The 27,282-nt window shown below is 51.5% G+C and overlaps 9 protein-coding genes across 9 annotated transcripts; 7 read left to right on the forward strand and 2 right to left on the reverse strand.

The window, feature by feature from the left end:
- Positions 1-302: 302 nt before the first annotated feature.
- Positions 303-971, forward strand: BJX68DRAFT_263980 (GNAT family N-acetyltransferase; the record flags this gene model as incomplete). Its single annotated transcript, XM_071044831.1, has 2 exons — positions 303-693; positions 745-971. 2 exons carry the CDS (start codon positions 303-305, stop codon positions 969-971), a joined length of 618 nt encoding a protein of 205 aa, XP_070902031.1.
- A 2,230-nt stretch (positions 972-3,201) lies between these two features.
- Positions 3,202-4,069, forward strand: BJX68DRAFT_263981 (uncharacterized protein; the record flags this gene model as incomplete). The annotated part of the gene is made up of 9 exons (XM_071044832.1): positions 3,202-3,253; positions 3,318-3,362; positions 3,425-3,469; positions 3,525-3,569; positions 3,620-3,664; positions 3,720-3,764; positions 3,824-3,868; positions 3,931-3,975; positions 4,038-4,069. 9 exons carry the CDS (start codon positions 3,202-3,204, stop codon positions 4,067-4,069), a joined length of 399 nt encoding a protein of 132 aa, XP_070902032.1.
- A 964-nt stretch (positions 4,070-5,033) lies between these two features.
- BJX68DRAFT_263982 (uncharacterized protein) lies at positions 5,034-5,369 on the reverse strand (the record flags this gene model as incomplete). Its single annotated transcript, XM_071044833.1, has 1 exon — positions 5,034-5,369. The coding sequence occupies one exon, from the start codon at positions 5,367-5,369 to the stop codon at positions 5,034-5,036; it is 336 nt and encodes a 111-aa protein (XP_070902033.1).
- Positions 5,370-6,346: 977 nt separating this feature from the next.
- Positions 6,347-8,611, forward strand: BJX68DRAFT_230926 (uncharacterized protein). The gene is made up of 3 exons (XM_071039270.1): positions 6,347-6,945; positions 6,994-7,498; positions 7,566-8,611. The coding sequence occupies exons 1-3, from the start codon at positions 6,480-6,482 to the stop codon at positions 8,284-8,286; spliced, it is 1,692 nt and encodes a 563-aa protein (XP_070902034.1). The 5' UTR covers positions 6,347-6,479; the 3' UTR covers positions 8,287-8,611.
- A 1,041-nt stretch (positions 8,612-9,652) lies between these two features.
- On the forward strand, positions 9,653-10,761 carry BJX68DRAFT_230928 (uncharacterized protein). Its single transcript, XM_071039271.1, has one exon. The coding sequence runs from the start codon at positions 9,984-9,986 to the stop codon at positions 10,656-10,658; it is 675 nt and encodes a 224-aa protein (XP_070902035.1). The 5' UTR covers positions 9,653-9,983; the 3' UTR covers positions 10,659-10,761.
- Positions 10,762-11,368: 607 nt separating this feature from the next.
- Positions 11,369-14,406, reverse strand: BJX68DRAFT_216941 (ankyrin repeat-containing domain protein). Its single transcript, XM_071037832.1, has 3 exons — positions 14,134-14,406; positions 13,703-14,044; positions 11,369-13,640 (listed from the first exon to the last, which is right to left on the reverse strand). The coding sequence occupies exons 2-3, from the start codon at positions 13,977-13,979 to the stop codon at positions 11,401-11,403; spliced, it is 2,517 nt and encodes an 838-aa protein (XP_070902036.1). The 5' UTR covers positions 13,980-14,044; positions 14,134-14,406; the 3' UTR covers positions 11,369-11,400.
- Positions 14,407-15,509: 1,103 nt separating this feature from the next.
- On the forward strand, positions 15,510-16,527 carry BJX68DRAFT_230931 (uncharacterized protein). Its single transcript, XM_071039272.1, has 3 exons — positions 15,510-15,877; positions 15,954-16,081; positions 16,150-16,527. The coding sequence occupies exons 1-3, from the start codon at positions 15,751-15,753 to the stop codon at positions 16,189-16,191; spliced, it is 297 nt and encodes a 98-aa protein (XP_070902037.1). The 5' UTR covers positions 15,510-15,750; the 3' UTR covers positions 16,192-16,527.
- A 2,923-nt stretch (positions 16,528-19,450) lies between these two features.
- BJX68DRAFT_230933 (uncharacterized protein) lies at positions 19,451-19,877 on the forward strand. Its single transcript, XM_071039273.1, has one exon. It carries the CDS (start codon positions 19,466-19,468, stop codon positions 19,691-19,693), a length of 228 nt encoding a protein of 75 aa, XP_070902038.1. The 5' UTR covers positions 19,451-19,465; the 3' UTR covers positions 19,694-19,877.
- Positions 19,878-21,879: 2,002 nt separating this feature from the next.
- BJX68DRAFT_230936 (uncharacterized protein) lies at positions 21,880-23,366 on the forward strand. The gene is made up of 2 exons (XM_071039274.1): positions 21,880-21,950; positions 22,005-23,366. Exon 2 carries the CDS (start codon positions 22,063-22,065, stop codon positions 22,711-22,713), a length of 651 nt encoding a protein of 216 aa, XP_070902039.1. The 5' UTR covers positions 21,880-21,950; positions 22,005-22,062; the 3' UTR covers positions 22,714-23,366.
- The last annotated feature ends 3,916 nt before the right edge of the window (positions 23,367-27,282 follow it).

The raw sequence follows: 27,282 nt of genomic DNA on the forward strand, positions 1-27,282 counted from the left end.
TCAATGAGGCTCACGCCACAGTAAGAGCCTCGTCAAGAAGGACATGTGCTCATTTCGCTTCCCAATAGTATGCTTATATATTATCGAGATTCCCAGAACCAATCGCTGGTTCATGATGTCATTGGCCTGGTATATTTTAGGATTAGGGCAAAGTGGACCAATTTCTTCTCCAGAATGAGAACAACCCATTGGTTGATAGACATCGTACCCACAATTAAAATGAGATGATAACCTTGGAATAACAAAATTTGATGTGAAGGTCTAATTTACCAGCGACGTGTCAGATTTCACGACTGTCGAATATGGGCTTCGAAATAAAGCCCGCGGCCCCCGGTGACGGCGCAGAACTTGCAGATGTTTTCCTCGAGTCCTTTTCCGATGAATTCAACCAGAGACTTTGGCCGCGGACGTCCGACGTGCGTTCGTTCTGGGCAGAGAAATTCAATGCATCCATCGAACAAGCAGCAGCAACATCATTCATTGTTAAAATCGAGGCGCTAAACTGCGAGTCGCAGCCCGTGATCGCAGCACTTGCCAAGTGGAAAATTTATAGCGGCGATGCTTGTCGCGACGAGCAGGAGACGAAGGACGCGACAGGCTGGCCCGAGATCTGTGACACAGATCTCTGTGATCGTTTCTTCGGCACGCTAGAAAAGGAGAGGGTCAATGCTATGGGTAACAGGCCGCACTATTGTAAGCATACTAAGCGGTTCAAGGTGATTTTCCAACGTTGACAGCGAGCAGATCTCGATATGCTGGGTACAAGACCCGAATTCAACGGCCGCGGCCTTGCTTCGAAACTGCTCCAGTGGGGCTTGTCCAGAGCCGATGAGGAGAAAGTGATGGTTTTCTTGGTGTCAACGCCGCAGGGCAAGCGACTGTATGAGAGGTATGGGTTTGAGACGCTGGCGGAGTACGAGGCTGTTCCGGGTTATTCCATGGCTTCAATGGTGAGGCCCGCGCCGGTGTAGGTAGCCAGATTTAGTGCCGATTAGGGTCCGGTGAGCGGATATGAACACGTCACCATATGGGCCGTGGAGACGCGGATTGTTTGAAGGTACGAGATGGCGAGATCTGTTGAGGTAGGCGTTGCGGACGAGGAATAGAGTGATCAATGCGTAGGGGAGAGGAAAGAGGTCTGTGTTTAAATATGATGGTCAGCATGGTAATGTATTGCCGTCTAGCTGGTAGGTGTGTTGCTTGGACAAGATAGGAACAACGACGTACAGGGAGTTGGTGGCGACAGGCAAGCAGATTTTTCGGTAGATCATCATCCGGAGCTCGGATAATAGTGGGAGAAGAATGGATTGACTCTGGTCTGAAGGGCTGTGCCTTTCCTCCCAAGGGATGGTGTCATTGCAGTTGTCCTCGTCGCAGCTTGCTGATGGCTCTTGTCCAGCGGACGCGTCAAAAGGCGGCTAGGAGGCTTTTCAGAAGTATCAGGGGTTCTTTATCCGGTAGTTCTCCATGCGCGAGGCAGATGGAACGCGCGAAGATCCTGTAGATGCTTGCTATTGCCATGAAGAATGCAATTTGGCGTTCGCCTGAACTCGAGGCTCATTGCAGTCAGTTGGTGTCAGACAGGAGAAGGACAGGATATTTTGAGTAGTGACAGAGTGAGCATACGAAACGTGCACTGGAATTCGGCACGCGGGAAATGGCGCAGTGGCTAGAGCCGAGGTGGCAAAGTATATTGAGCTACCAAGCACTGCCTCGTCCAGGTCTCCCTTCGGGGACCCTGAAAGACCTGCCACGTCGCCTGCTCCGTCAGGTCCTCGAACATATCCACGCTCAGGATAATGGTTTGGTCTGATAAACAAAGCTCGCATCCCTCATGCTATATCTATCTCATACCATGTCAGAATTCAGAACTCGACAGCTCTCCCGAGATAAACCCATGATGGATCTTTCCTTATTTCCCGCATGCCTAACATGGAGAGGTCTTTGGCCACTCCAGGTAAGCCACCCGCGCTACACTAGGTATGTGGCTCAAGTACGGCTAGGCAGACTTGCAACCCTATTCCCCATACGATGCACTCGCACATAAAGAGCGCTTCTTTCAAATCCCTTATTTCGTATGTTGCTTGAAGATCCAAGAAACCCGTTAACATCCTAGTATCCTATGTATGGAAAGCAAGGGACGATAGACGCCTGTTGTCCTAGAGATATAGCCATACGGACCTGGGGCATGATACACACAGGTGTATACATTTCCATGTCTCACAGAGCGTTCCAGCAGCAAATTTAGCATTTGTCAGACCGACCTGGCTAGACTTGTGTCTCTCAATATGACGCATTAGGGGAATCTGTGAGGGACCAGCGTTGTGGTTGTTCCCGGAGAGATAATACTCCACCACTGCTAGGCCAGACTGACGATCTGATCGAGATTGATCATGCCGTGTAAGCTATGATTCAGTGTTCTACGGGCTTTGTTGATGAATAGCCATCGCTCCTTCGATGCCCCCAGCCGTCTTTCTGACGATCAAACCGTCATTCCCCTGAAGTGGTTGTATCCCGGAGTAAAAAGGATTTCTGCATTATTCGTCGTGGTGAGACATTCGATGGCCAATAGTAGCGTCGGATAAGCGAGCGCAGAGGCCATAATCAACGGCCAATATGTCGCCTCCATTAGATGCCTCCATTTTGGCTATGCTGAAGGGCAGTTGTAGGACGGTCTTTATGGGCAAGCCCCAGCTGGGAGTCTAGAGACGGGTTAGCTTCACTAACGGACTTGATCTAACCTATATCGGATTCATCTTTATTCCCCTTTACTGGAGTCACTGGGAACCCTAGCCAACTCTTGGCCTTGCAACAGAGGACATTGTTGACGATTACATAAGGGATTCATAAGAGATGGTGCAACGCGCTAACAAGGATTGGCCCCTGCACGCCCACTGAGCAGATCCGCATGTAAGCATCTTTAGAACACTTGATTAGTTCCAAGCTTCTGTGGAAAGCTAATGTTGCTATACCAGGCCTTGGTATCCCTTGTTTGTTACGGGGCAGAGGCCCTACGTGCATTGAGGCACACAGAATCATAGGTAGCATTGAAACCATAGTGGCACCATGTGACTGTGCCCCAACTCAAGTGTCTTTGGCCATACTCTTGGGATATAAAGATATCCAGCCTGCTCTTGCCATCTGTACTCCAGTGACAGCTGATATTTCCTCTACCCATACATTCACCTACCCCTGAACATCATGAAGACCTTTGGCGTCGTTGCCTTTATGGCCCTGGTTGGCAACATTGCCGGTATATCAAAACACCTATCCTGCTGACAACTTCGACAATGAGCGCTGATCCGTTGTCTTTGCAGCTGGCGTTGTCCCTTCGGACTGGAAGCGCGGTGATGCCGGTAAGGGTACGTTAGCCCCCGTCTCTGGGATGCATCATTGGCCTTTATACTTACTTGAGCCATCATAGATACCGTCCCGTATCCCGGCTGGAAGCGCGATGGCGCGGATGAAGGTAGTTTTACTTCGACTGTGCGCGAACCATATCCATTGCTCATCTCGATGAATAGATACCGTCGGGTACCCGGGCTGGAAGCGTGATGACGCAGGCGAAGGTACTTTTACCTTGACTGTGTGCGAACCATTTGCTCATCTTGATGAATAGATACTGTTGGGTACCCGGGTTGGAAGCGTGATGACGCGGATGAAGGTACCTTTGCCTCGACTATGCGCGAACCATATCCCTTGCTCATCTCGATGAATAGATACCGTCGGGTACCCTGGCTGGAAGCGTGATGACGCAGGCGAAGGTATGCTCTAAATTTTTGCGATGTATTGTTAGCCTTCCTACTCACGCTAGCCACCCTAGATACCGTCGGGTACCCAGGCTGGAAGCGCGACGATGCGGAAGAAGGTATTTTACTCTGACCATTGATACAATACTTGGAAAAGAACCCCGTCCTCATGCATTCACAGCGACGGTTGGCTACCCCGGCTGGAAGCGCGACGATGCGGATGAAGGTATTTATCATCAACACCCTTTCCCGTCTTCAAGCATTGATCTGACTGTTTATCTCATATAGATACCGTCGGGTACCCCGGTTGGAAGGCATGAGAGCAGTAACCTGCGGTGCCTCTGTCAGGCGTTAGGCTTGTCCCTGCCCACCTTATGTCCCATAGAGTGGTAGCATAACGACTGTTGGAACAAATGGAATGTGATAGTGAAATTAAAAGGCTACGGAGATTAACCCGAGTATACAGGGAGGAGCTTCAAGTCAGCGTAGCGTTCAATCAATCGATGACCCATATCCCTTGAGCTCCTCTATGCTAAACCTGTCCGTATGTCGCTTGCTTCTTCTTTCTCTTCCAGGCGTGTCGCCACCTCCAAAGAGATCTTTCTCCCAGCGTCGGACACTTCTCTCGCCCGGTTTCGGTGCCAACAGACCGGCCCTGTCAAGGGCTGGATTCTTGCGCGCTCTTTGAACTTGTGCAACCCTTCTTATCTAGGTAAGGTCACTTCAGCACAACCCCCGTTCAATGAACCGGCCTAACGCATAGAGGCACCGCCGTAGCTCGCTACGTAGCCATACCTGGATAAAATAATAAGAGTACTAGGTGAGATAGCCCATCAGTCTAATCTAGTTGCCCTGCGCGCCTCCATACCGAGCCTGCAAACAGAAGTTAGCGAATCTCCCTGTCCGGGCTCCCGTCTCGCTCTCTTCTTGCTTCAGCTATAACGGCGGTACCAGTACCCTGGTGGTGATTAATCAATCTCCCCTGGCTGTTTGGTAGGGCCCTGAGTGCCCACAATACAACACCATGAAAGGAGGGGAGGACCTGCCGTCTTCCTGGCATTTCTGGATTTGTTCATTTGTCTTATCGTTTACAGGAGGAATTCAATAGCAATATCATTTCAACGAGAACCCCGACCCCAGAGTCAGCTGTCATTGTCGGAAAGGCCACATGCTTCCCGTGCAGACACCGACACGACACCAAGAAAAGAAATCAAAGTGCATATCCCACCATCTCCCACCACAAACCCCCTTCTCTTGCGCTCCCACTGACGCTCAAGCCCCTGCTCACCAAACCCCCCGACAACTCATCGACTTCCAGCCTGCCCCCCAGTTCGACGCACAATCCCCCCCAAACTTCCTCAGCTCCCGTCCCGTGCAACCCTTCTCGGCATAGTACGTGCAGTCGCAGAGCTGGAACCCGTCGCAGTTGGCGATGTTGGCGCTGTTCGTGCCGCCGTAGTCGTAGTCGTAGCAGTCGCCGTTGGAGTGGGGGTAGATCGACGTTAGGTAGTTGCTGCAGCCGCCGTCGCTGTAGTAGTTTACTTTGAGTTGGAAGTTGACGGCGGACGCTGTGCTGGCTAGGGTGGCAGTGGCCGCGAGGAGGGCGGGGAGGAACTTCATTTTCACGTATGTATATATGGTTGTCTGTTTTTGGTTTGGTTTCTTGCGGAGGTGGAAGAGGAGGAAGATTCTAGGGTTGGATAACAAGTGAGAAACGAGGGCATGATATGCTTTATATACCTTTTCTATGGTCCCATCTTCTATTGTAGATCCCCTTTGACTCAGCCATTAGATGGATCCCAGTCATCAAGAAAACTGCACGATATATTGCGCTGCGGAGTAACAATACATCTACTGGATTCTAATCTGCATACCTTCTCAGACAGATGGAACCTCAGAGCTATTATCATGCCACTGTCGCGGCTCTCGCCGTGGACTAGTGCATATCTTTGTGGGGCTGAGCCCCCGCAAGGTGGAGATTTGATGCGCACCAGTGTCAGACGTTAATCTAGAATGCTTATGAATTCGTTAGGAATTCTTATATATACATCCAGCGGTGCTTTACTCCCGCGCTGCGGCATATGAATGTCTTTTTAAATTGTACATGCTTGCCTCAGACGGATTGGAGACCAGAAACCCCAACGGCCCATGTCCTCATCCTTACCTCTTATAATCATTGCTCCTTTTCGGGACCTTGTCCGCGGAACCTGCTCGGAGCATGGAAGGGCCAGACTGTTAGCAAACGCCAGTTAGATTAAACTCGTTGGGTTGAGGCTAAAGTGGTGAGGTAAGCATTCAACCATGGAGGCCCTCAAGCAGCCCCGCGTATAGTTAATCCAGTGAAAGCACGTTGCTATAAGCTTTGTTTCAGTCCTCAAGACCGCTGGTAGCTTACTCTACGTCAAAGAAAGAAAGTGGTCCCTTTCTCATGAAAAACCCCGGTGACTAGGCTTTGAGTCTTGTTTGGATCAAATCACGGGATTTTGAGAGCGTGACAAAAGCAAACGCCGGAAGGAATGTGATCCCTGGCGTTGGCGCCAAGTCGGAGGCTGCTGGACCTGAGGCCCTGGACCTGAGGTGGGGTGATCAGCCTCCCTCAACAAGAAACCTCGAAGATAGCCCTTGTCGTGCAATGAGCATCAGATCTCTCGGCGCCGAGTGAGATCCAAAGGTATTACGCTGATTTTCACACGACAGTGAGCGGCCGCTGAGGCCAACTCTTCACTGGAAATGAGTCGAGGAACGCAACTGGGGCGGCTGAAAGACGACTCGGGAGGCCTGCATTTTATCATTTCCGATCCCTCGAACAAGGGAAATAGCAAGTCACAGTCTTCCCGCGTGGTTAGATCTCATGTTGGAAAATGGACGTGGGAGAACGCTCGAAAGAGTACTCGTCGGAAGGAGCGTCGGTCAGCTCCAAAGGGCCCCGGCCAGGATGTGGCGGACGATGATGCCAATCCCTGGATGGACCGGGGTGATACTTCGGACAGCGCACTCGCCTACTCGACAGGAGCATCGTCTTCACCACAGAGTATGGATCCATGGCTGGACGACTTGGTGGGATCATCCGAATCATCGAGTCCGCCCTCGCTGCTGTCCCCACGTTCTTCGATAGACATGGACACTCTCGACCCATTTCATTCCCGTGTCTCCTCCCCTATATCGCCTGATCTTGTCAGCAGCACGAACAAATACTGTAAGAAATCCCTATCCTCGGGGTGCGCCTATTAGACTGACCTTTCAGCACTATCCGTCCTATGGCCGGGGCTCATGCCCAGTTCGCGTACCGGGGCCACACACGCCGGTGTCCAGGGGTGGTTCACAAGTTCAACCGTCCATCCAGCTCTTCACAGCGCAATGCTATACGGCTCATACTCGCATCGACGAACGCGATGGGTCATGAAACGCCAGGGCCACTTCAACTATGAAGACATGCGGGAAATGGCCGTCTGTGAAGCAAACGTAATATCGCAGATGAATTCCATCCTCCAAGATCCGATCCAGGCCGCTTCGGACGCCGTGATTCTCAGTGTCCTGTGCCTCGCGACAAATTTGTATAACGGCCCATCGACGGACGAAGAAGCTTGCTCGTCGCCGTTCTATGCTCCTCTGCGCAGTTTGCAGTGGCTGGATATATACGGGCGTCTGTCTCCTCATCCGGTTCATCAAGCCGGGCTGCTTCAGCTCATCAGCCTGAGAGGTGGGCTGGAGAAAATGGAGCTTCCCGGTCTTGCCGCCGTAATATCCTTGTATGTACTCCACCCCACAACGAGGCCTTGGGCATTCAAAGAGGCACGGCTAATGCGCCATGCGTAGCTCTAGCATCCTGGGTGCAAGCAAGTCCCTCTCGCGGCCCCCGCTTCCATTCATCTCACTCCAAACAGGACGCCAGGCGACACTGCCGCACACGATCGAGAAGACCTTTTCATCTGCCCCATCAATCAATCGAGACCCTCTGCTAGACATCCACATCCCCACCGAAATGCTCGATGTCTTTCGCGGGATGCGCGCGTACGTCTCGCTGATAGAAGCCTACCAAGACGGCGTCGACGGCGGGGCAGACAATCTCACGCTCTGCGACACGCGGAACCTCGTCCAGTGGCACGTCATGGCTCTCGCGCCAGCAAGCGAACTCGGTCCGCTTCTCGTCCAGTTCTGTCCCGTGTACGAGGCGTGTCGTCTTGCCCTTGTGATCTTTGGCGTTGGGGTTACGTTCCCGCTTCCGCCCGGCGTGGCGTTGTTTGCTCAACTTGCAAGCGCAATGCGGGTTGAGATGCAGGGTCTCACGGCGGATAGGGCAATGCAGAGTGTATCTTCGATGCAGGCGTATTGCTGGTGTCTAGTGCTGAGTGGGATCGTGGCAGAGGTGGAGGAGGAGAGACGGTGGTTCGTACAGGAGCTTAAACAGACGCTGGCTGCTTTGAGGGTGTCCACATGGGCGCAGCTTAAGCGGGAGTTGCGATCGTTTTTGTGGTTGGATAGTGCGTGTGATGCGGCGGGCAGACAGCTATGGGGGGAGATAGAAAGGAGCGATTAGGTCGGTAGTGGCGAGGAATCGAAAGGCGTTGAGAACACATGGCGGCCATCGAGATATGGCTGTACCGGGTATCAATACAGATTATGATAAGGATGGTTGCGTCTGTTGTCGAAGCGAGGTGAGATTCTTATGGCGGGTGACAAGCGGCCCTTCGCACCTTCCCTGACAATCTCAAGCCATTAGTGTCAAGGCAATGTCCAACGTAGACAACAGTCCATAAGGCTTTTTGGTGTGTGTATTACGAAGAGCAACGCGAATAAATCAGGTGGTGAATGGGGAAGGAGCAACAGACTCAAGTTATACACAATCTGAACGGAATTATCACTAATTCTATAATGACTGGAGATGGACCTTCCACTTTGGGAAGGATTATGGCCGCTGACACGCTGCTACCTCCTGCACAGGGTCCCTAGGCCAAGCTAACATCAGTTGCTAGTACTAATTAGGTAGTAGCATACTCCGGCAGGTGAACCCAGCAGAGCAGTGTACAATGTGGACCACGCGATCCCTATTCTGCTAAAAATGGTCCTTCTCACTTGGGCAGGACTATGGCCGCCTAGAGCCCTGGTGCACAGCCAGCTGGTCGCGCCCAGACCCAACTCTAACAAGTAGGCAGGAATAGAGCAACCCGGAACCCGGGTTTGAGGGTGTATGTTGGAGCAGTCTTTCTACGGTTCTGACTGTGTCACTGTGATTGTTGCCGCATTTTTGAGGAAGACCCGCGGTAGTATCTACACATTCATATTATGGACGTGCTGTTGGAGTTACTTGATTCCTGTGGTTGTTGGACCTGAGAGTGCACATCCTTGTCTTGAAAAAAAAAAAAAACATAGATATCTAATTAGATGCCGAAGGTCTATCTAGCGAAAGAACAATCATTCGATTACTGTTATATGCACGATACAACTGTAGTAGTCAGTCCTCCCACAAGCCCGCTCACCTCCTTGGCCTGTTTGCTTCGGAGTCTAGTACATTCCCGAATCCCGTTCCCAAAGGCTGAAGCTGATCGATAACTCGGATCAGATCAACCGACAGGCCGTCAGACTATACGTAGAGGCCATAAAGATTGTGGGTAGAGGATCGGCGATCTGCAGGGCGAAATGACACCTTCAGACCTTCAAAAATCTGACCTTCAGAGGCTTCAGCTCAACGCATTGCAGTCGATGCTGCAGTGTGATTGGACGAGATTCGAATCCTGCAGGCAGCACAGGGGCTCAACCCGCGAAGTGCGAAACGTCTAAACCGATTTCGGAAGGACCATCGAAGAGCCCAGATGGCGCCAAGAACGCAGGCGAGAGACTAAAGGGAAGTTGAAACTGTCAAGTCCGTCAGAGACTCAGCTAACGTCCAACTTTGGTTGTCCGCAGTTTCAGCCGCCAATGTAGACCACTGGTGCTTGTCGCTGTTTAGCATCTTTTAAGGATGTGGTCTTGCCTACCCAGGAATGCACATTATCAGTGCGTTATTCCCGGACAATGTTCCTGCCTCAAATGGGGTAACCTTACTGCCTGCGATGCTATCTACCCACCTCAACAGAGAATATATATCCAGTCAATACGGCCGTCCGATACTTTGAAGACATCAAGCCTCCATCCCAGCATCTTCAAGGCTATCAAACAATTTCCACTTAATACAAGCTATCTTCAAGACACAAAAACCACTGAAACATACCGCTTCAAGCAACGATCACATAAAACATGTCGCAACCACTCTATCTCTCAAACGTCGATCTCGAAGCCTACATGAGCTTCTTCCCAACGGACTCCTCCTGCTCAGACCTCGAGAGCACAACACCTCCAGACTCCCCATTCACTGCCCTGGGACAACAGCTGTACTCTGCAGCAGGCGATGCCACCATGAGCTCCAACTCAGACTCCGCGACCTCCACCCCATTCCGCTTCCTCGACGACGGCATGCGCGCCTCCTCCGCAGCTGAGATCCAGCATAGTACCAACCTCCTCTCCGAGTCCCCCCTATCCGCCAATCCAGCATCGCAATCGCCGGATCCTACCTCAATGGCCCAATCCCCATCTACGCGACTTTCCAGCGCCGAGGACGAACAAGGAAAAGAATCGTCCCCCAAGGCTAAACGCCGCTCCCAGAACCGCATGGCGCAGCAGCGCTTCCGGGAACGCAAGGAGCAGGAAAAGGTCCAGCTTGCGAATCGTGTCAAGGGGCTTACGGGTGAACTCGGTGCGGCGATGCAGCGGATTCATGAGCTGGAGGCTGAGAATGAGAGGCTGGTTATGGAGCTCGATTTGTTGCGGCCGTGGCATCGGGGTATGATGAATGTTATGCTGGCTTATCCGCCCGGTGGCGTGGAACTGGCGACGACGACGGTCACTAATCTCGGGTTAGGCGAGATGCTCTGAGAGTGATTTCTTGCTTTCTTTTTACTCTCTTTCTTTTCGCGGGGTTGGAGCGATGTTTTCTGCTGTTGCTTAATCACCCGGACTATCTGGGAAGGGGTTGCGGGAACAAGGATTCAATGTATACGTTGAGACTCGACACTATTGGCCTTTCTTTCGTGACCAGTGTTGATCTACCTTTGAATGCTCGTATAGACAGACGTATGGTTGATCTCTGTATCAAAAGGGTGGATCTCAATATTCAAACTCTCACGCGCTGCCTGATGCAGGCTGCGCAGGCAAAGGGATGAACGAGAATCCACCAAGATTGTTGGCAAGACTTATTTTCGTGAGAATCCAAACTCGGTTTATTCTTGATTCTGTAGCCTTAGGAAGGCCTACGTGATCTACCAGTTTCTTCATATAGGATTTCCGTCTTGCGGTCTCCAGGTGTGGCTTCTGCAGTGGAAACGAACTGACGAAAAAGCCTCGAGCTCTACAAAACAGTGAGTAGACGGCTATATGTAGTACATGCGGAACGAACGAATGGACATAGAAGAGCGCATATGTATTCGGATTATCCAGCTTTCAGAACCGTCACTGTGTCAGGGCTTTCCCCAAAGCTCGCCAATCCTTCCCACGCTGGCCTGCACCCTATCTTTATATTATAAACATTTCTATTATTGGGGAGCATCTTTCTTCAGGTCAGGCGTCGCGGTGTAACAGAATTACTAGGCTCAATTCAGACTGATCTGGATATAATAGACTATGAAGGATACTCTCTCAACCACTCGGCAATCTCAACATGCCCTTGATTCTCCGCGTACCCTGCAGCCCGCTCGCAGACATCTCCAATCGCCTCATCGCCCTTGTACGCATTCAAGAGCAACTGAACCATATCGATGCGGCCATTCTCCGCGGCACAATCAATTGCAGTTCTTCCTCCCTCCTCCGCTGGTGGAGCGGCAACATCTGCACCTAGCTCCAGAAGTTTGAATGCCAGCCCGAACAGGCCATCTCTTGCCGCCATTTGCAAGGCTGTTCTGCCATTCCGGCGGATCGGTGCAGCGTTGACATTTACGTCCTGTTTCAGGATAATGCCAATGATATCGAAGTAGCCACGATCTATTGCTTCTTGAAGCGGCGTGGCTATGTCGGCGGTCGCAGCCATGTCAGGCGAGGCTCCGCGCTGTAGAAGGAATTTTGCTATCTGCTGACACCCACGGTGGAGAGCGACTTGCAGGCAATTGACCATTTCTCTCGGAGACAGTGCGTTGATCGGTGCACCCTTTGTAAGGAGCAGGTCGATGACCTCGATCTGATCCATCTCCTTGGAAGGACATAAATAGTCCGAGAGCATGATTTCATCCCAGGCGCGCCGACAAGCTTTTTGGACAAAGAATTCAGGCAGAAAGCTGATCGTGGGCATGTTGCTGAGTATCATTTTGTAAACCGGCGTCAGGCTGTAATGGCTATTGATTGCAGCAATCAGGGCCGACTCAGCAACTTGCCAGCTCGATATATTGTCGGCTGGTCTAAAAAGCAGGTCTATCACGTTAGGGCTTTTGCCACGATGCAAAGCGAATAGCAATGCTGTTGGCGAGCTGCAGGCGCTATCCTGCGCGCATCCAACGTCCGCCCCACATTTTAGCAACATGTCCGTCATAGCAAGGTCGTCATTTTGGATTGCCCATCCCAATGCTGTGAGATCATGACCGAAAGACGCAGCACTGTGAGGTCGCGCGTTGACGTCTGCGCCTCGGGACAAAAGGTATCTTGCTCCGTCGAACCACCTATATTTTACGGCTTCTTGAAGGGCGGTCCCGGAGGACTCTGAAGGAGGAGAGTTTATATTGGCACCGTTGTTGACGACTGCTTCGAGCAGTGCCTGGTTTCTATGTCGAATAACCGCTTGCAGAGAAGTGGGTCCCCCCTGAGGCGCCAAAGACTCGTCACCGGCGCCTAGGGCGAGCAGTCTGGTTGTAATGTCTGCGTAACCACCGGTAGCAGCAGCTTGCAATGTTGTTAGACCTCCCATCGGCGCTGGCATAACATCAGAATCTGCGCCGGCCATCTCCAGGTTATTGTTTGCTGCCGCGATCTGATTTGGGCCGCGGGCCACCTCCTGCATTGCAAGTGAAACATCACAGTGCAGGTCTTGAAAGAACTTGTCCAACAGAGGCCGGTCCTTGGAGTTGTTCGGCAGAAATAGATAAGGACGAGTTAGAGACTGAAGCAAACCGACTAAGCCGCAATGGCCGCGAGCCGTTGCTGCTTGCAACACACTTCCATGCTTGCTAGGGTTGTACAAGCATTCCGCCCCGTGCTCTACAATCAGTTGAACAGGTTCCAAATAGCCTCTTTCGGCAGTTTGTAGCAGACGGAAACCAGCCATCTCGTCCTCGATGATACGCTCTGGATCCACTCCGGCTTCCAACAGAAGGCGGAGCATCTGAACATCTTCTTCTTTACTGAATATATCTGGTGGATATTCGCTGATCTCCAGAGGGACTTCTCTTTTGCACAGTAGCTCGACCAGCTTCGGATTCCGTGTGCGGAAAGCCAGGGTCATCAGACCGTCATGAGATGTGATCTTGATGCCACTTTCTAGGATTTTCTGTGCTACTAGTATGTCAGCTGTATCGACAGCCCCGTATAAAATAAGCCTGCATAAGATCCTCGTCGACGTGGTCTTCGACCTGCATATGGAGCCGAGCAGATCATGCGTCCGATCGTTTATAAAGGGTTGAAAGATATTGTAAAGCTCTCGCCACGAAACTCGATTGTTGATGGCGAAGCAAAGTAAGGTGCCCATTCTTTCCAACGCTTGACGTGTTGAATGGGTAATACTAGGATATGCGTCTAGGTTCATCTCCAAAAGACGAGCTTCAGGCCACATCCATAGTGACCTGTTGATTTCGCCATAGAAAATGCCGTGATATACATCCGATGCCGACAAGTACTGTGGCACTTCTTCAACGCGCGCAGAACAAACAATTTCCGTAACTAAAAGGTCAGAGTCAGCCGTCGGCGGCGTCTGTGATAAAGAAATCCTGTAATCAACCTACCAAGGCTCCAGACCTCGTCCTGCAACTGCAACAAAGGTAAGGGTCGGATGCCCGCTGTCTCCTCATGCCTTCCGGCATCTCCGGCTGCGGGTGTAGCGACGGTGATACCTTCTGGCGTCGGCACCTCAAGGTTGGCGAGCGAGTTCGTAAAAGTCACGTTGCGAGCAATCTCCTTTGCAACTTTCTCGCGGGACAACGGCTTCTGGTGGAGGAAGACGTCTGTCGCTTTTCCCTCTAGTGCACGCCGTTTGGTCTCTCGATCGACCCAGATCCACATGTCGCATGTCGCATTTTTCGCAACCTTCCAAAGCTTCAACTTCGCGCGATACTGGTTCTTACTACCTGTTCAGTTAGCAGACGAACCAAGTGATGGTATCGGTCTAGGGCCATAGAAATCGGTGATGGACAAGGGCCGTTTTGGGATCACATACCTCGCTTCAAACCCGTGTCTTTCTTTCATGAGGGCCATCGTATGTTCCAACGTGGATCGAGGCTCGAGGTAGAGGGACACAATCCGCTGTTTGTGTTTTTCCCACTCCGATTCGGGGATTCTGGGCGCGTGCTTCACCATTCTGTTTGACGGTCCTGCTCAAGAGGCATGTACAGTGAGGAGAACATTGTTGACGAGGGAGAGAGCAGAGCAAAATCGATATTGGAAAGGCTGACCAGCTCCAAAATAACATTCAGGCAGCGATGAAATGAGGATGAAGAAGGAAAGGGAGGGGCGCAGCCGGTCGCACCTGCCATGCACTTGGACCCTGATCCTTGTCGCTCCCTCATACGATTGGTCAGTTCCAGAAGTTGATTTTCCAACTGTCTCAAGAGCCCGTGAGGCTGCGACCAACTATTTGATTCGCCGAAACCAGAATGTGTTTCCACTCGGACGAACGGTCTGTGTCCAGCCCACGACGCCTCTTGGGAGCTCCCAGGTCGCTCAGAAGATTTCCCCCTCGCCAAAGCCCCGTTTCCCCTTCTAGCGACAACACCAAGGAAACCATGGTGGAGCTCGAACGTCAGCCCTCCGAAGTCATCAGCCCGATTCGCTGCGTCCAGAATGTGATGGTTGCCATGGGATTTTTCCATGATTAGCCTCTCCACCTCGCCAATGCAGACCGCAGCCCTATTCCGCCGTCATGATGGAGTCTGGAGCAGGGCCCTGCACTCTTATTCGCTGATTCCAGAAGATTTCTTTTCCTCTTCTCCATGTCGAATGTTCCACTCTCGCGCCAGAGTTAGATCATGGTATCGCTGCCTGGTGCCACCCCGCCCATTTTTGCATCGCCGTCACCCGCCGTTAATGACTCTGAGCAACAAGGAACCTTCACTGGTCCGTTCCAGAATGTGGTCCCGTCCACTGACCACCGTTTGCTACCTTTCCAAATCTACTAAGCCGTGGCGTGTGTCTCGGCTGTCCCTGAGGCGGGCTTTTTGAGCAGAAAAATGGGGCTGCGAAGGATATCATCCAATACCAGAGATTTGGAATGGCTCCAAGCCTCGAACCCCATGAGGGGCTCCAAGCCTCACGCCCGACTCGAGGAGTGTGGTCACTAACTGATTAGTGTGGGACTTTGTTGGTGCCAAGGGACTGGTCACTAACCTTATCGGATCCTGGCAGAACCTAGTCGGGAGTAGTGCGTCTTTGGCACCACCAGTTCTTTCCAAATGTGGTCTTGTCCAATGATCTCCCGCCTTCTCAATTCGGAGTTAGCCTGTTCATCCTGGGTGATCTTAGTTGTGTCTACGCTCGTCGACCACGAATCTTAGTGGTCAGGTACAAAATGTTGCTCTCTCCCCGGTCGCTGTGTTGAGTGAGATTGATCGGCCAAGTGGAATTTGACCAAAATATGACTTTCGAGCAGTACCTTTTGGGATCATACCGGATCCTTTCCATCCACGCTGCACTGCGATATCCGGCTTATCCTCACTTTGATCAGGATATAAATATCTCCCGCGACCCGGGACGAGGACGACTCTTTTTTTCTGGCAATCAATTCTCTCATATCGTTCTAGCGCACATACATAGCATTTACAGTTTGCATATTCAAACCATGGTGCTGACAACCGAATCCATTATCGCGCTGATTGCTCTTCTCGTCACCGGCCCACCTTCCGTACTTCTTGCCTGGAGCTACTATAAACGGCGAGCGCGCAGCGCGGCTTTGTCGACTACATCAAGTCAGTTCCCCGTCAGCCCCCCGTGATTTAAAGCACCTTACAGTAAAAATCAGCTAACATGACATGATGACACTAGGAACACTTTCCGATTCACCGCAGTCGTCTTCGCCAGTCCCTCAAAGCCTCGCATGGTCGCCTGCTCCACAACAGCCGGATCTGCTGCTCGAGGCAGGATTGTATACTAGACGGACTCGGACAGATTTTGTAAGTGGTTTCAATCCCCCACATTTATATACTGAAGTCTATATATGAAGCAAAACTGACTGCCCTAGCGTTTATCGCAGGTATATATTTCCCTAGAACAGGTTCGCTAGAAGGTCCTTGGCCTTGGAGTTGTACAGTTATGATATGGGGAAAACAGGAGCGGTTATGGTTATTAGTGTAGGCTCTGAGGTCTTAGCCTTGTCATTATTTCTTATCAAATGGTGTCATTGGCATCGAAAGTGGGGGATTAGAATCTCCTAGAGTGAGATTCTTCGAACAAAATGTAGTATATCATATTCTAGAGGTTTGGCTTTCCAGCCAAATGCCTTGAGAAGGATTTCGTCTAATTGAGACTTATTCAATGGCTTCTTAGGCTGCGCAGGATAAGACGCTATCCCGATGTCCGTGAACCGAGTCTCAACGATAGGTTTGCTGCAGCATCTCTCAACTATACGGCGGGATTGGCGGGCCCTTGGGGCATCTTGATGACGCGAATCAAGGGCCTGATAGGCGAGCTTCATGGCAATAGATCCGAGCTGACTTAAATCCGGTCTTACATCCCCGAGGTGTGGGATTCGGAACCGAGTCCGCTTAGAACTAGGGCATTCAAAGAGTGGCCCCTTCACATCACAGCACAGAGAAGCGTGCCCGCAAGAGCTGGATAACAAGGATTAGCTCGAATACCAACTTATAGATTCACGTCGTTGATCTTCAGAAGGGAAGCCACCTCCAACAACACTTGTTGTAACAGCACCACCAACCCCATTCGCAAGCCCATTCACAATATTTCCCGTGACTCGCTTCAACCAATCCCGGTTGGATTTGGCATCGTAGATTTCCTGGCTCGCATTGTGGACAATCTCCTCGTGCGCATAGAATTCCTCCTCGTCGTCTTCTGACGACGACGATGTATACATATCTTGCCGGATCTCGTGGATGGACTTTACTTCAAATCCTCTAACTCTTCTTCCTTCTTGGCAATCTTTGCCTGGAAGGTCTTGTCCAGTTTGTTAATTTTCTGCATCCATGCTTGTTGTTCTTCGTCGTGTAGATTGCTTATCATTTTTTATAGTGCCTTCATCTCGATCTCAGCTTTGGCGATTTTCTGGAGTCTCGGTCTTTAGGTCTTGAAGCTGAGCGGTATAGCACTCGTGGGCCTTGGTGAGCTGTGTGCTCAGCTCTATTTCCAGCTCCTGGAGCTGACGCTCGTGGTCTCTACGGGCCCTATCCTGCTCATCTACGATGGCTGTCCCTGCTACGAGCTCGCCCAGTGTCTTTCCCTTGTCGATAATCTCGCGCTGTATGCGAAGTGGTTTCTATATATATGTTGGGGAGTCTGATTCCGCAACAAAATGCGCCGCGATATGCCGTGCTGACAATATCTGGGTATTCTCGTCTTTCGACCCGGTTTCATTATGCCTGAAGGTCGTAGCGCCGTAGTCAACAACGTCTCCCAAGAATCGCTCATCAGTTATCAGCTCTACCTCCCGGGTTTCTAACGTTGTCTGGCTATGGACGCGTAGTCCGTTTCCACAATGCATTTGACGGCGCCGGTGATCCATCTGGCCACATTGTCGTTGCAACAGCCATGTCCTCGTACGAGGTCCATCCGCAAATCATCCGCATCATCTCCATAGTCCGCTTGCTAGAGCCACTCATTCGATTATCTGTGATGGGATGGAGGAAAATTATCCCGAGTATTTGTATCCCGTTGGCGTAGGACGCTTTGAGGTAGGAAGCGAGCACGCCGAGGGTCTCGATATCTGAGCATTTTGTGTCGTCGATGCCCGGTGGGTCAATTAGTTGGATGCGGCAGGGGTAGCTGTAGGTATCTATTGCACTTGTACCTTCTCACCCTCTTGGTCAGTGGTCGCATGTCATATTCGGATGTCGAGACGTAGACGAGTACAATCCGTGGCCAACAGTAACATCCTGCCCCGTACATCTCGCGATGAAAGTACTCTTCCCTGACCTAGTTTTTGGACATGACCAGGAAGAACCTGTCTTCGGCACTGGACTTTGTTAGACCAGTACTTCCCGAGAAGCGTAACGCTTGGTCTACGAGTTGTTTTGCAGAGAGTTCGAGGACGTCCATGGTGAGGGGTACCGCGAGTATGTGCGCCAAGTGGAAAATGAGGAGCAGTGATCTAATAAGCAGACGGTTTAGCGACGTCGCGGTGCTTGAGAGTTGGATGTTGTAGCATGGTGTCGCGGTTCGAGGTCTGGCGTTGCAAGATGAAAAGCGACGACAGGTAACTAGGGTGCAGCGTGCTGATATCGGTGACTAAGACACATCGAGTTCTGAGAAATGAGCCCCGCTCAAGACCGAGGAGGGAACAAATCTGCCTCTGCCTGGCAGTGCACACAGGCTCGGCCAGCCTTTCGCTCGCCTTGGCGGCGCATCCACAGGGGCGAAGCAGTTTGCGCCGCGATAATTCGCAAGTCTCAATAAGGGCATCAATCCTTCGCACGTATTGCCCCAACTCAGGAATCATTACCCCTCAGCCGAGAAGAGTGATTCTAAATAGTGGCTATTTGCCTCCGCGTTGTCGATGGTCGCGGTTCAGGCGACGGCCGCCTTGGATTTCTGTACGATAACAGTATTCACGGCATATTATTTAGGAGATTTGAGGATATCTTTGCTTAGTACGTGTTGTCCATGTACTAGGAATTGATTGATCAAAGCTCATCTGGAAAGATGGCTCAACGTACAGCTTGCCCGGCCGCAGCGCGTCGAGGACGCCCGATGTGAGCGATCAGAGGGATCAGAAGAATCAAAACTTTCGAGGTGGACGCGAGGCGGTAATAGAAAGGCTATGCAAATAAAAACAATACATTAGGCAATCTAGCTGCTAAGAGAAGAAGGTGAACGTTGGATTTACCACCACATGGAAATCCATTGTTTGTTCCGCAACAATGCGGGCATATATGACAATACCCATCATATTCAGATAGCCTCAAAGACATCGCGCTCCGTAGACCTTCTATAACAGCCATACTGCTAGGCTCTACCGACGAGACGAAGTAGTATAGACAGGGATATTTGTTATTCCCGTCAGCCAGCCACGTCTCCGCCTGTCCATCCGCACTTCCGGCGGGGTTCAGCTATTTTGGCACTTCCAGCCTCCAAAAACTGTGAATAGACAGAAATCTTGACTTACCATTCTGGAGTCTACTCAGTCTTATTTTCTACCCGTTGAGATCAGTATCCTTCCTATTCTCGGCAGCGGCGCCGGTTCAGCTTTGAAAACCGCCCCCCAAAGCTGCTCGCAGCACCCAAGCTCCCCACCAAATATTCTGGTTGTTTTTTCAAAAGGAGGGGCATCATGTGGCACAGGCGCTCCAAAAAGGCCACCGCGCCAGACACGACTGGTAACGCTCCCCATGAAAGCGGTCATCATCACTCACGGTTCAGGAACCTCCTCGGCTTGTCAAGATCGCACAAGGATGCTGACAGCGGAGTGCGAGCGACGGAGCCCAGGCCTGTCGCGAGCAGTCCAAAGCAAGGTGCGGAAGGAGGAGCAACTGAAATCTATCATGTCGAGCCTGTGGAGCCAGCGCGATCGGATCAAGTCCCGGGCGAAGAGCAGTCGGCGCAGAGGGACAAGGTGAGTAAGGAAAGCTCCCCCTTGACCCCGCCACCTGCTGGCACCAGCCGCCTGCACGAAACCGAAATGGATGAGCACGGGGATTTTACAGCCAAGCAGGTCCCTCGCGATTTGTGGAAGGAGGCAGTAAATGCTTTAAATGACGATCAGAAAGTAACACTGGGGCTGCTGCGCGACAACGAATCGTCCCAGCGGTCAGCCGTGGCCGCCATTGAAGATGTTGTCCAGAAGACAGAGGACGCCCTTGCGGCGTATAATGAGAGTGGAAAAATCAAGCGCCGGGATGGAAGAGTTCTTTTTGATATGCGAGCTAACGCAAAGACAATTTTGCGGGGGACGTTGCGGGTGAAGGAGATAATTGATGCGGGTGTCAAGTTCGACCCGACCGGATATGGTAGCCTCCTCGATCCTCCTCCCACTTCTCTCCCCGTCATGTTGCTCCCCTCCATCACTCGCCTATCGTGTTCCTTCCTCTCAATCACACTTTCTAGCAACGTCTCCCGAGATTATGATATCTCGCTGATACTCTATGTCTATCAGCCTCAACAGCGTGGGGAATTATCTCCCTCGGACTGCAGGTACGCGAGTTTTATCCAGGATAAATACAGAGTATTGCAAGGACCTTCACTAACTGCTTCTGCCGCTACATAGCTGGTCCAGAACGATGTAGATCGAATCGATCATGTCTTCAGCGCCTCCGCTTTCCTTACCGACGTCCTGAAAAGATATGCCAATATCGAAGCAAACTACCGTGACCAGACCATCCGCGATGTTGGGGAGCTGGAAGATCACCTCATCGCAGTCTACAAGGCAATTCTTGAATACTGCGCCGAAGTCCACGAGAACCATAAACGGGGCATAGGCTGTACGTGACATGACTGCTTCCTACAGTTAACCTTGTTCAATACCAATGACGAGCTTTTCTGGCTAATAACGGTCCATGCGAGCAGCGCGAATTCTCCAAATGTTCTACTCGCTGGACGAGGCACCGCTGCGGATATTGAAGGAAAGCGCCGAGGAAGCCGATTTCGCCCTGGACCGATGGCGGCAGCTTATTGAACATGAATGCAAGTCCACAAGTCCTATCAGGAAACCCACATTCAGAGGCCACATGCTGACTGACCCCTTCTCCGCGCAAGCAGACCGGATTAAGGAGTCGGCTGTAGTGCAAGAGAAAGTCAATAGCGTTCTTGGGAAACTTGTCAAACTCGACGTGCTCATGTCGCACGCGGAGAGTACGTGCTTCCTTGCCCCAGCACATCCGCTACTATTTGAATGCAACCGTACTGCCTATGAAGCCAACATATAAAAAATGTCCTTGGCTAATACGCAACAGAGGCAGAGCTCCAGGAAGTAATAAATTGGTTATCAACGGCGACAACAGCGGCAAAACACAATGCGAATCGCATGGCTCAGAGCGCAGATACAGGGGAGTGGATTTTCTCCAGCGATGAGTATCTGTCCTGGCTGCATAAGACCGGAATTAACAATCGCCTTTTATGGTTTCATGGGCCCTGTAAGTTCTAAACAAATGGCTCGACCGAGTCTTATTGCAATCATCCGCCGCTGACCATGTACAATGTTCAAGATGGCTCAGGCAAATCAGTGCTGTTGTAGGAAATCCCTGCCTCTAGCCCGGAAATATAGTCTGGGCAGAAGATGCAGCCAAGCTAATATTTACTTTGTGCAAGTTCAAATGTAATTCATCGGCTGGTCCACGACCAAGACAGCCGCAGAGTTTGCGCGTACTGGTACTTCGACAGTGGAGCAGCGTCAACCAACAATACGGCCGCCGGTCTGCGATCTGTGATAGCGCAACTCGTGGGCACTCTGCACATTTTACCAGACGCTCTGAAGAAGTTGAGGAAAGAAAATCTGATACCAAATCGAGAACCCACAAAGGAGGAGTTGCTGAGAGTTCTATCAGCCGTTATCCAAGAATCGGGACTCGGAACAGAAATCATCATTGGCTTTGACGCACTGGATGAGTGTCCCGACCGAGCGGAGTTCTTGGACGCCATTGCGGTTCTGGCCGGATCCGAGTCCCTAAAGGGAGTGAGATACCTGCTGACAAGTCGACCAGAGACAGATATACGCGACCGGATTGAACCTATTGCCACCGAAACTTTCTCTATCGTGGCCAAGGTGCAAGCCGACGTGGAACGCTTTGTGATGAAGGCGCTCGAAGACAAAGTGTTCGCTCGGTATGGTAAGGATGTACACGATGCCATCAAATTGAAACTCCTCGAGGGCGATGATCGGTATGTCCCAAGTCGACTTTGACAGAACTACATCCATTCTAATAACAGCTATAGGCGTTTTAGGCTGGCCGCACTACAAATCGACAAGCTGAAGAGCTCCTGGGGGGACAGCATGAGTATGGAGACTCTGGCTACTCTGCCACAAACCATCGAGGAAGCATACCTGAATGCGCTATCCGAGCTTTCTCGGGACGAACGAAAGGCGGGAAAATGGAAGGATCTACTAGAGTGGGTCTTCATCGCGAAACGGAAATTGACGCTCGAACAAGTAGGAAGGCTGTTGGACATTAAGTGTCCGGAAATGCTACTTGAAGATTGTCCTACTTGCCTCGTCCGTATCACGGAGGCCGAAGAGGAGAGTGATGGGGGTTTCGAAGGGGGAGTGGCACATTCGTCTACGTTGGAATTCGATCACAGTTCCGTGAGGGATTTCCTTGCGTCCTCGAAACTACGGGATACACGAGAGCCGCCTGGGGTGTCTCAGTACTTCGTTGATGAGCACCAGAGCAGTGTCAAAGCCGCAATGACATGCCTTGACATCATTCCTGCCTACGATGAGCCAGAACATCTCAAGGCTAGCGTGGAGCAAGAGCCGATGCTCTTATATGCTGCAACCTACTGGGCCAGTCATGCAAGCCAGAAATCACCCAAGACCCCCAGAGGATCACGAGCGCGAAGAGACCCCATACTCGTCGAAAAGATTGAGGAGATCTTTAATGAAGAGCACTCCCATCATCTTTCTCAACTGGCTCCGCCTATATGATCCCGATTCGCCGGAAAGAGGCCTTGATGTCTCCAGAATCCGTGAAGAGTTCTACCCGCCAGTCTATTACGCAGCTCTGTTCGGTTGGGAGGACATCGTGGAGAGTCTACTGAAGCATGGAGCACCGCTGCCCCCGCCAAAGGGGCCTCCGGGAGACGCTTTCGTAGCAGCTGCGATACATGGCCATGTGAAATGTCTTGATCGGGTATTGGAAGCAGGCTACAAACCTAGACCGTGGGCGATCTACTACATCGCAAGAGAAGTACAGAATAATGCTGGCGATGTACTCGACTTTATTCTGGACGCGGATTTGGCATCCTCTACCCCTGAATTGGCGCCCCAGGAGCTGGATACTGATCTCCTGGTACAGGCAGCGATAATGAACCTCAATAATGCAACACCTCTGATCGAGAAACTTGTCGATCGTTTCCTGTTCGATGGGGTGAATGAGAGCATCGCCCTAGCTGCAGCATGGAACTATCGAAACTGCGAACACGCTCTGGCCATTCTCCTTCGAAAGCAGCAGCAGAAATTTTTCATTACTGAACAAACATTGGCTATAATTGCGAACAATTTCTCCGGAGGGATTATGGAACTAGCCCTCGATTGTGCGGGCGATGCGTCGCTCACCAAAGAAGTAGTGTTGGCAGCGGTCGACAACCCTTTATATAGCCCAGGAGTCGTCAAAGCGCTGATAGACCGAATAAAGTGCGGCTTCAAAATTATCGAGTTGATTCTGCGAATAGCCGCCGACCGTGGGTGCAGGGGGTGGGCAAGGGACTTGCTGGATCTGGTCGTTCGTCGCATTGAAAGTGAAATGCGCGTCCCATCGGATATTGTCGTCGCCGTTGCAGAATGCTGTGATGCTGAGGCTATGAATCTGCTTCTCGATAGAGGCGAAATGGTGCCTATCACAACTGAGACCGCCATAGCTGCTGCGAGGAATACTGACCATGGTCCGGAGGTCCTGCGTGTTCTTTTTGACAGAGGGAAAAATGAGTTGCAAATAACTCCCACTGTTGTGGAGGAAGCGTGCCGAAACTTTCGCAGCGGGCTGCGCTTCATGGGCATACTGGTTAGTGAACCTGGTGCAGGCGAGCTGTTGATTACGGGTGAGATAATCGAGGATTTGATCAGGAAGGAGGAGAACGCCGCGACAGTGCTGAAAGTCCTCTTGTCGGAGAAAAGCCGTGCGATTTTCTCCGACCATGCCATTCAGACAGTCATGACGCATTGCGACATCGAAATCGTGCAGCGTCTCCTTGATCGGCACAAGAGAGGCTCCATTGTTCTCTCCAAACATGCAATTTGGGCAGCAGCCTCCCGGAATACGGAGCACGGCAAGGAGATCATCAAGCTACTTATCGACCATCTCGGGGACGAGTTTCCGGCGACGGAGGAGCTAATAAGGGCAGTCGCCCAGCACTTGGATGGTGAAGTAATGAGGCTGCTGCTTGAGCACTGTGGACACGACGCTCTTATTACACCGTGGGTGATGTCGGGCGTTGCTGACAACCAACAGCACGGACCACATATTCTGAACACGATTCTGGAGTTTAGAGGCGCAGACATTCTGGTTGACAATGAGGTGCTCGAAGCGGCAGCGTTGAGTCCTTATAGTGGCAAAACCATGATAGTCCGTCTCCTGTCACACCGGCGTGCTCAGTTCAGGTTCAACGAGGAGGCAGCCATGGCAGTCGCTCGTACACTCGATGGAGAGGCCATGAATTGCGTCCTCGACGTATGGTCAGGGAGCGCTGAGGTTGCACAGACTGTTCTAGAGGGTGCGGCGCGGAATGAACGATATGGTGCGGAAGTCATGAGAGTTCTCCTAGATCACTTCGAGCAGTATTCTCCACTAACTCTGTCGAAGGACATTGTGAACGCGGTGGCAGGCAACAATGGGTGCGGTGACGACATCATGTCGCTTCTTTTCAAGCGAGAAATTGGTCTTCATTTCACGCAGGCAACATTGGAAATCGTCGCCAGCAACCAAGGAAGGGGGTTCGAGATGCTGATGGCGCTACTGCCTAGACACAATCAAGAATTCAATGTGACGGCTAGTGTTCTCAAGGCAGTCGCAGGAAACGAAGAACAAGGCCTCGTGATGATGAGAGTGCTTGTCAACAAAGAAAGAAATCACTTGTTCGTCAATCCAGAGGTTATTGCTTCTGCAGCAGCGAATCGTCGAAGGGGACCAGAGCTGGTCACGCTGCTTCTTGGCCAGGCCACCGAAGAGCTGACACTGACGGAAGAGATACTCCTTTCAGCCCTGTCTAACTCAAGATGTGCGGAGGCCGTCCTGGCTGCGCTGCTGGGTCGCTGTCGATGGGAGTATCTTCCCATCACTGCCAAAGTCATGGCAGCAGCTTACGACCTCAACAGACTTACCGCTTTATTACACTTACTCCCTCGGGATTTTCGTATTACTGAGTCGATGCTAAAAGCGGTGATGAACAACGATGGGCCTAATGCGCAAATGACCACCCTCGTTCTTGACTATTGTGGGAACAATATTACTATCACCAAAGGGGTCATTCTAGACGCTGTCGCATCAACGCACCGGAGCAGTATAATGACGACCCTCCTAAGGCGGCGAGGCAAAGATATTCCAGTCACAGAAGACATGGTGGCCGTAATGGTCGAACTCTGTGATGACGTTGTCATGAATCTTCTGTTGAGTCGCCACGGAGCAAAATTACCTATAGGCACCTCAGTGCTCAGGGCGGCGGCTGCTAACTGGGAGTATGGACCGAAAATGTTTCATGTTTTACTAGGCTGGACAGAGGATATCCCAGTAACCGAAGACCTGGTACTCGCGGCCGTTGGCGCAAGGAGTGCGGCTCCACGTTTGACGAGGATTCTTTTTGAAAGATACGGAAAGAGGCTTCCAGTAAGTGACAAAATCATCGCCGCTTGTATGGGATTCGACCCTGGGGTGGAGGAAACGTTGTACCTGTTCTTTAGCCATCGAGGTCAGGAGATAACTCTGACGGGCGACATTGTACGTGGGGCTAGGTGGGGAGACAACGGCCGGAGGTTCCTCCATAGTTTGTTCCGTGGGCTAGGGCCGCAGGCCCAGATAGCAGAAGACGCAATGATTGAGCTGGCAAGGAATTTTGGGGCGCAGGAGCTGGCCATATTGCTCGAGCAATGTGAGAAGAACGTCCCCGTGACGCTAGAAGTGATTCAGGGGGCTTTGAAGAATGATTATGGTGATGATGGAGAAGAGATCATCAAGTTGTTGCTAGAGCGCCGGGCATCCGATCTTCTCGCCAGCGAAGAGATTATCACACTGCTGGTTACTAAGTGCGACGCGGATCTGGTCGCCCTGCTCTGGGCTCAACACGAGGCTAAAGTCGTTATCCCTGAAAAAGCAATGCTGGCAGCAGCAGCCGAGGGTATCAACTACGATGTGATGCGGTTGCTTCTAAATCGCCCTTCTGAGGAGATTTGCATCAGTCCCCAGGTTGTCGCAATGATCGCATCAAGGTTTGACGGCGAGATGATGTCCATTTTGCTGGAGCGACGAGTGGAGGATATCGTCGTTACCGAAGACGTCATTGAGGCAGCGGTACAAAATACCGACCGTGGCCTAGAAGTGCTATCAGTGCTGCTAGATCACCGAGCAGGCGAGCTTCAGATGAGCGAGATGCAGTTGGAGGAAATTGCGAGCAGGTGTGATGCAGAATTCATGCAACGTCTCTACAGCCAACCCGGCAACAACTTTCCCGTTACAGCTGGGATAATTTTTGCGGCTGCCACAAATGCAACGCATGGAGACCAAGTGATGAAAGTACTGCTTGCAGGGAATATGACCATTGAACCTCAAGTGGTCGTAGATCTTGCACGGGTCGCCGATGCAGAGATTCTGCGCGCCGTACTCGAACACCAGGGGCAGCAGGCCAGACTCCCAGAGGAGTTCATAATGGCGCTCCGTGAGAATGCCCCGTTCCGCAATGAAGTGATGTTATTTCTCTTGGAGGAGCGAGCTGCGGAGATTCCCGTCACAGAAGCTGTTCTGATCATGATCTTTTTCTGGTGTGAAAGGACTGTGATTGAAACCCTACTTGACAAGCGTCGCCAGGATATTGTATTAACCGAAAATATTGTTCTCGAAGCCTTGAGGAGCACTGAGGCGACTGTAGCGTTGCTTGAGACAAGGCTAGAAGACTTGCCACTCACAGACCGGGTTACCAAGGCCCTGGCGGGCAGACTCGATGGGCCAACAATGGGCCGGCTTCTGGATAGGCGCGGTGGCGAGATAAAAGTCACTGAATCACTTCTAGACGCCGCAATCGACAATCGGTTCAATGATGGAGCTCTCAGAATGCTGCTTGAAAGGACCACAGAGGAGCTCCCTATTATCGACGCCTTTTTGACGAGGATTGCTTACAAGTATGATGAAGACCTCATGAAGCTGGCTCTCAAGCGACGTGGAAATGGTGTTGCCATTACAAAAGAGCTCATCGAAGCAGTCGCTCGCAACTATCACTTCCGCAACGAGATCTTGACTGTCCTGCTCGCTCATAGAAAAGGAGATCTCATCAGTGACGGTGTGTTGGCGCT

This window comes from Aspergillus pseudodeflectus (genome assembly GCF_044049435.1).
Source record: "Aspergillus pseudodeflectus strain CBS 756.74 chromosome Unknown BJX68scaffold_9, whole genome shotgun sequence".
In the NCBI taxonomy this organism is placed as follows: Eukaryota; Fungi; Ascomycota; class Eurotiomycetes; order Eurotiales; family Aspergillaceae; genus Aspergillus; species Aspergillus pseudodeflectus.

What these genes read in the sequence shown, in the direction of transcription:
- BJX68DRAFT_230926 (XM_071039270.1), top strand. Translation starts at nt 6,480, where the DNA reads ATGAGTCGAGGAACGCAACTGGGGCGGCTGAAAGACGACTCGGGAGGC. An exon ending in CAGCAGCACGAACAAATACT is followed by an intron (nt 6,946 to 6,993) that starts GTAAGAAATCCC and finishes CTGACCTTTCAG; the next exon opens with CACTATCCGTCCTATGGCCG. An exon ending in CTTGCCGCCGTAATATCCTT is followed by an intron (nt 7,499 to 7,565) that starts GTATGTACTCCA and finishes CGCCATGCGTAG; the next exon opens with CTCTAGCATCCTGGGTGCAA.
- BJX68DRAFT_230928 (XM_071039271.1), top strand. Translation starts at nt 9,984, where the DNA reads ATGTCGCAACCACTCTATCTCTCAAACGTCGATCTCGAAGCCTACATG.
- BJX68DRAFT_216941 (XM_071037832.1), bottom strand. Translation starts at nt 13,979, where the DNA reads ATGTGGATCTGGGTCGATCGAGAGACCAAACGGCGTGCACTAGAGGGA. An exon ending in GGACGAGGTCTGGAGCCTTG is followed by an intron (nt 13,641 to 13,702) that starts GTAGGTTGATTA and finishes CTGACCTTTTAG; the next exon opens with TTACGGAAATTGTTTGTTCT.
- BJX68DRAFT_230931 (XM_071039272.1), top strand. Translation starts at nt 15,751, where the DNA reads ATGGTGCTGACAACCGAATCCATTATCGCGCTGATTGCTCTTCTCGTC. An exon ending in GGCTTTGTCGACTACATCAA is followed by an intron (nt 15,878 to 15,953) that starts GTCAGTTCCCCG and finishes TGATGACACTAG; the next exon opens with GAACACTTTCCGATTCACCG. An exon ending in GACGGACTCGGACAGATTTT is followed by an intron (nt 16,082 to 16,149) that starts GTAAGTGGTTTC and finishes TGACTGCCCTAG; the next exon opens with CGTTTATCGCAGGTATATAT.
- BJX68DRAFT_230933 (XM_071039273.1), top strand. Translation starts at nt 19,466, where the DNA reads ATGAAAGCGGTCATCATCACTCACGGTTCAGGAACCTCCTCGGCTTGT.
- BJX68DRAFT_230936 (XM_071039274.1), top strand. Translation starts at nt 22,063, where the DNA reads ATGAGTATGGAGACTCTGGCTACTCTGCCACAAACCATCGAGGAAGCA.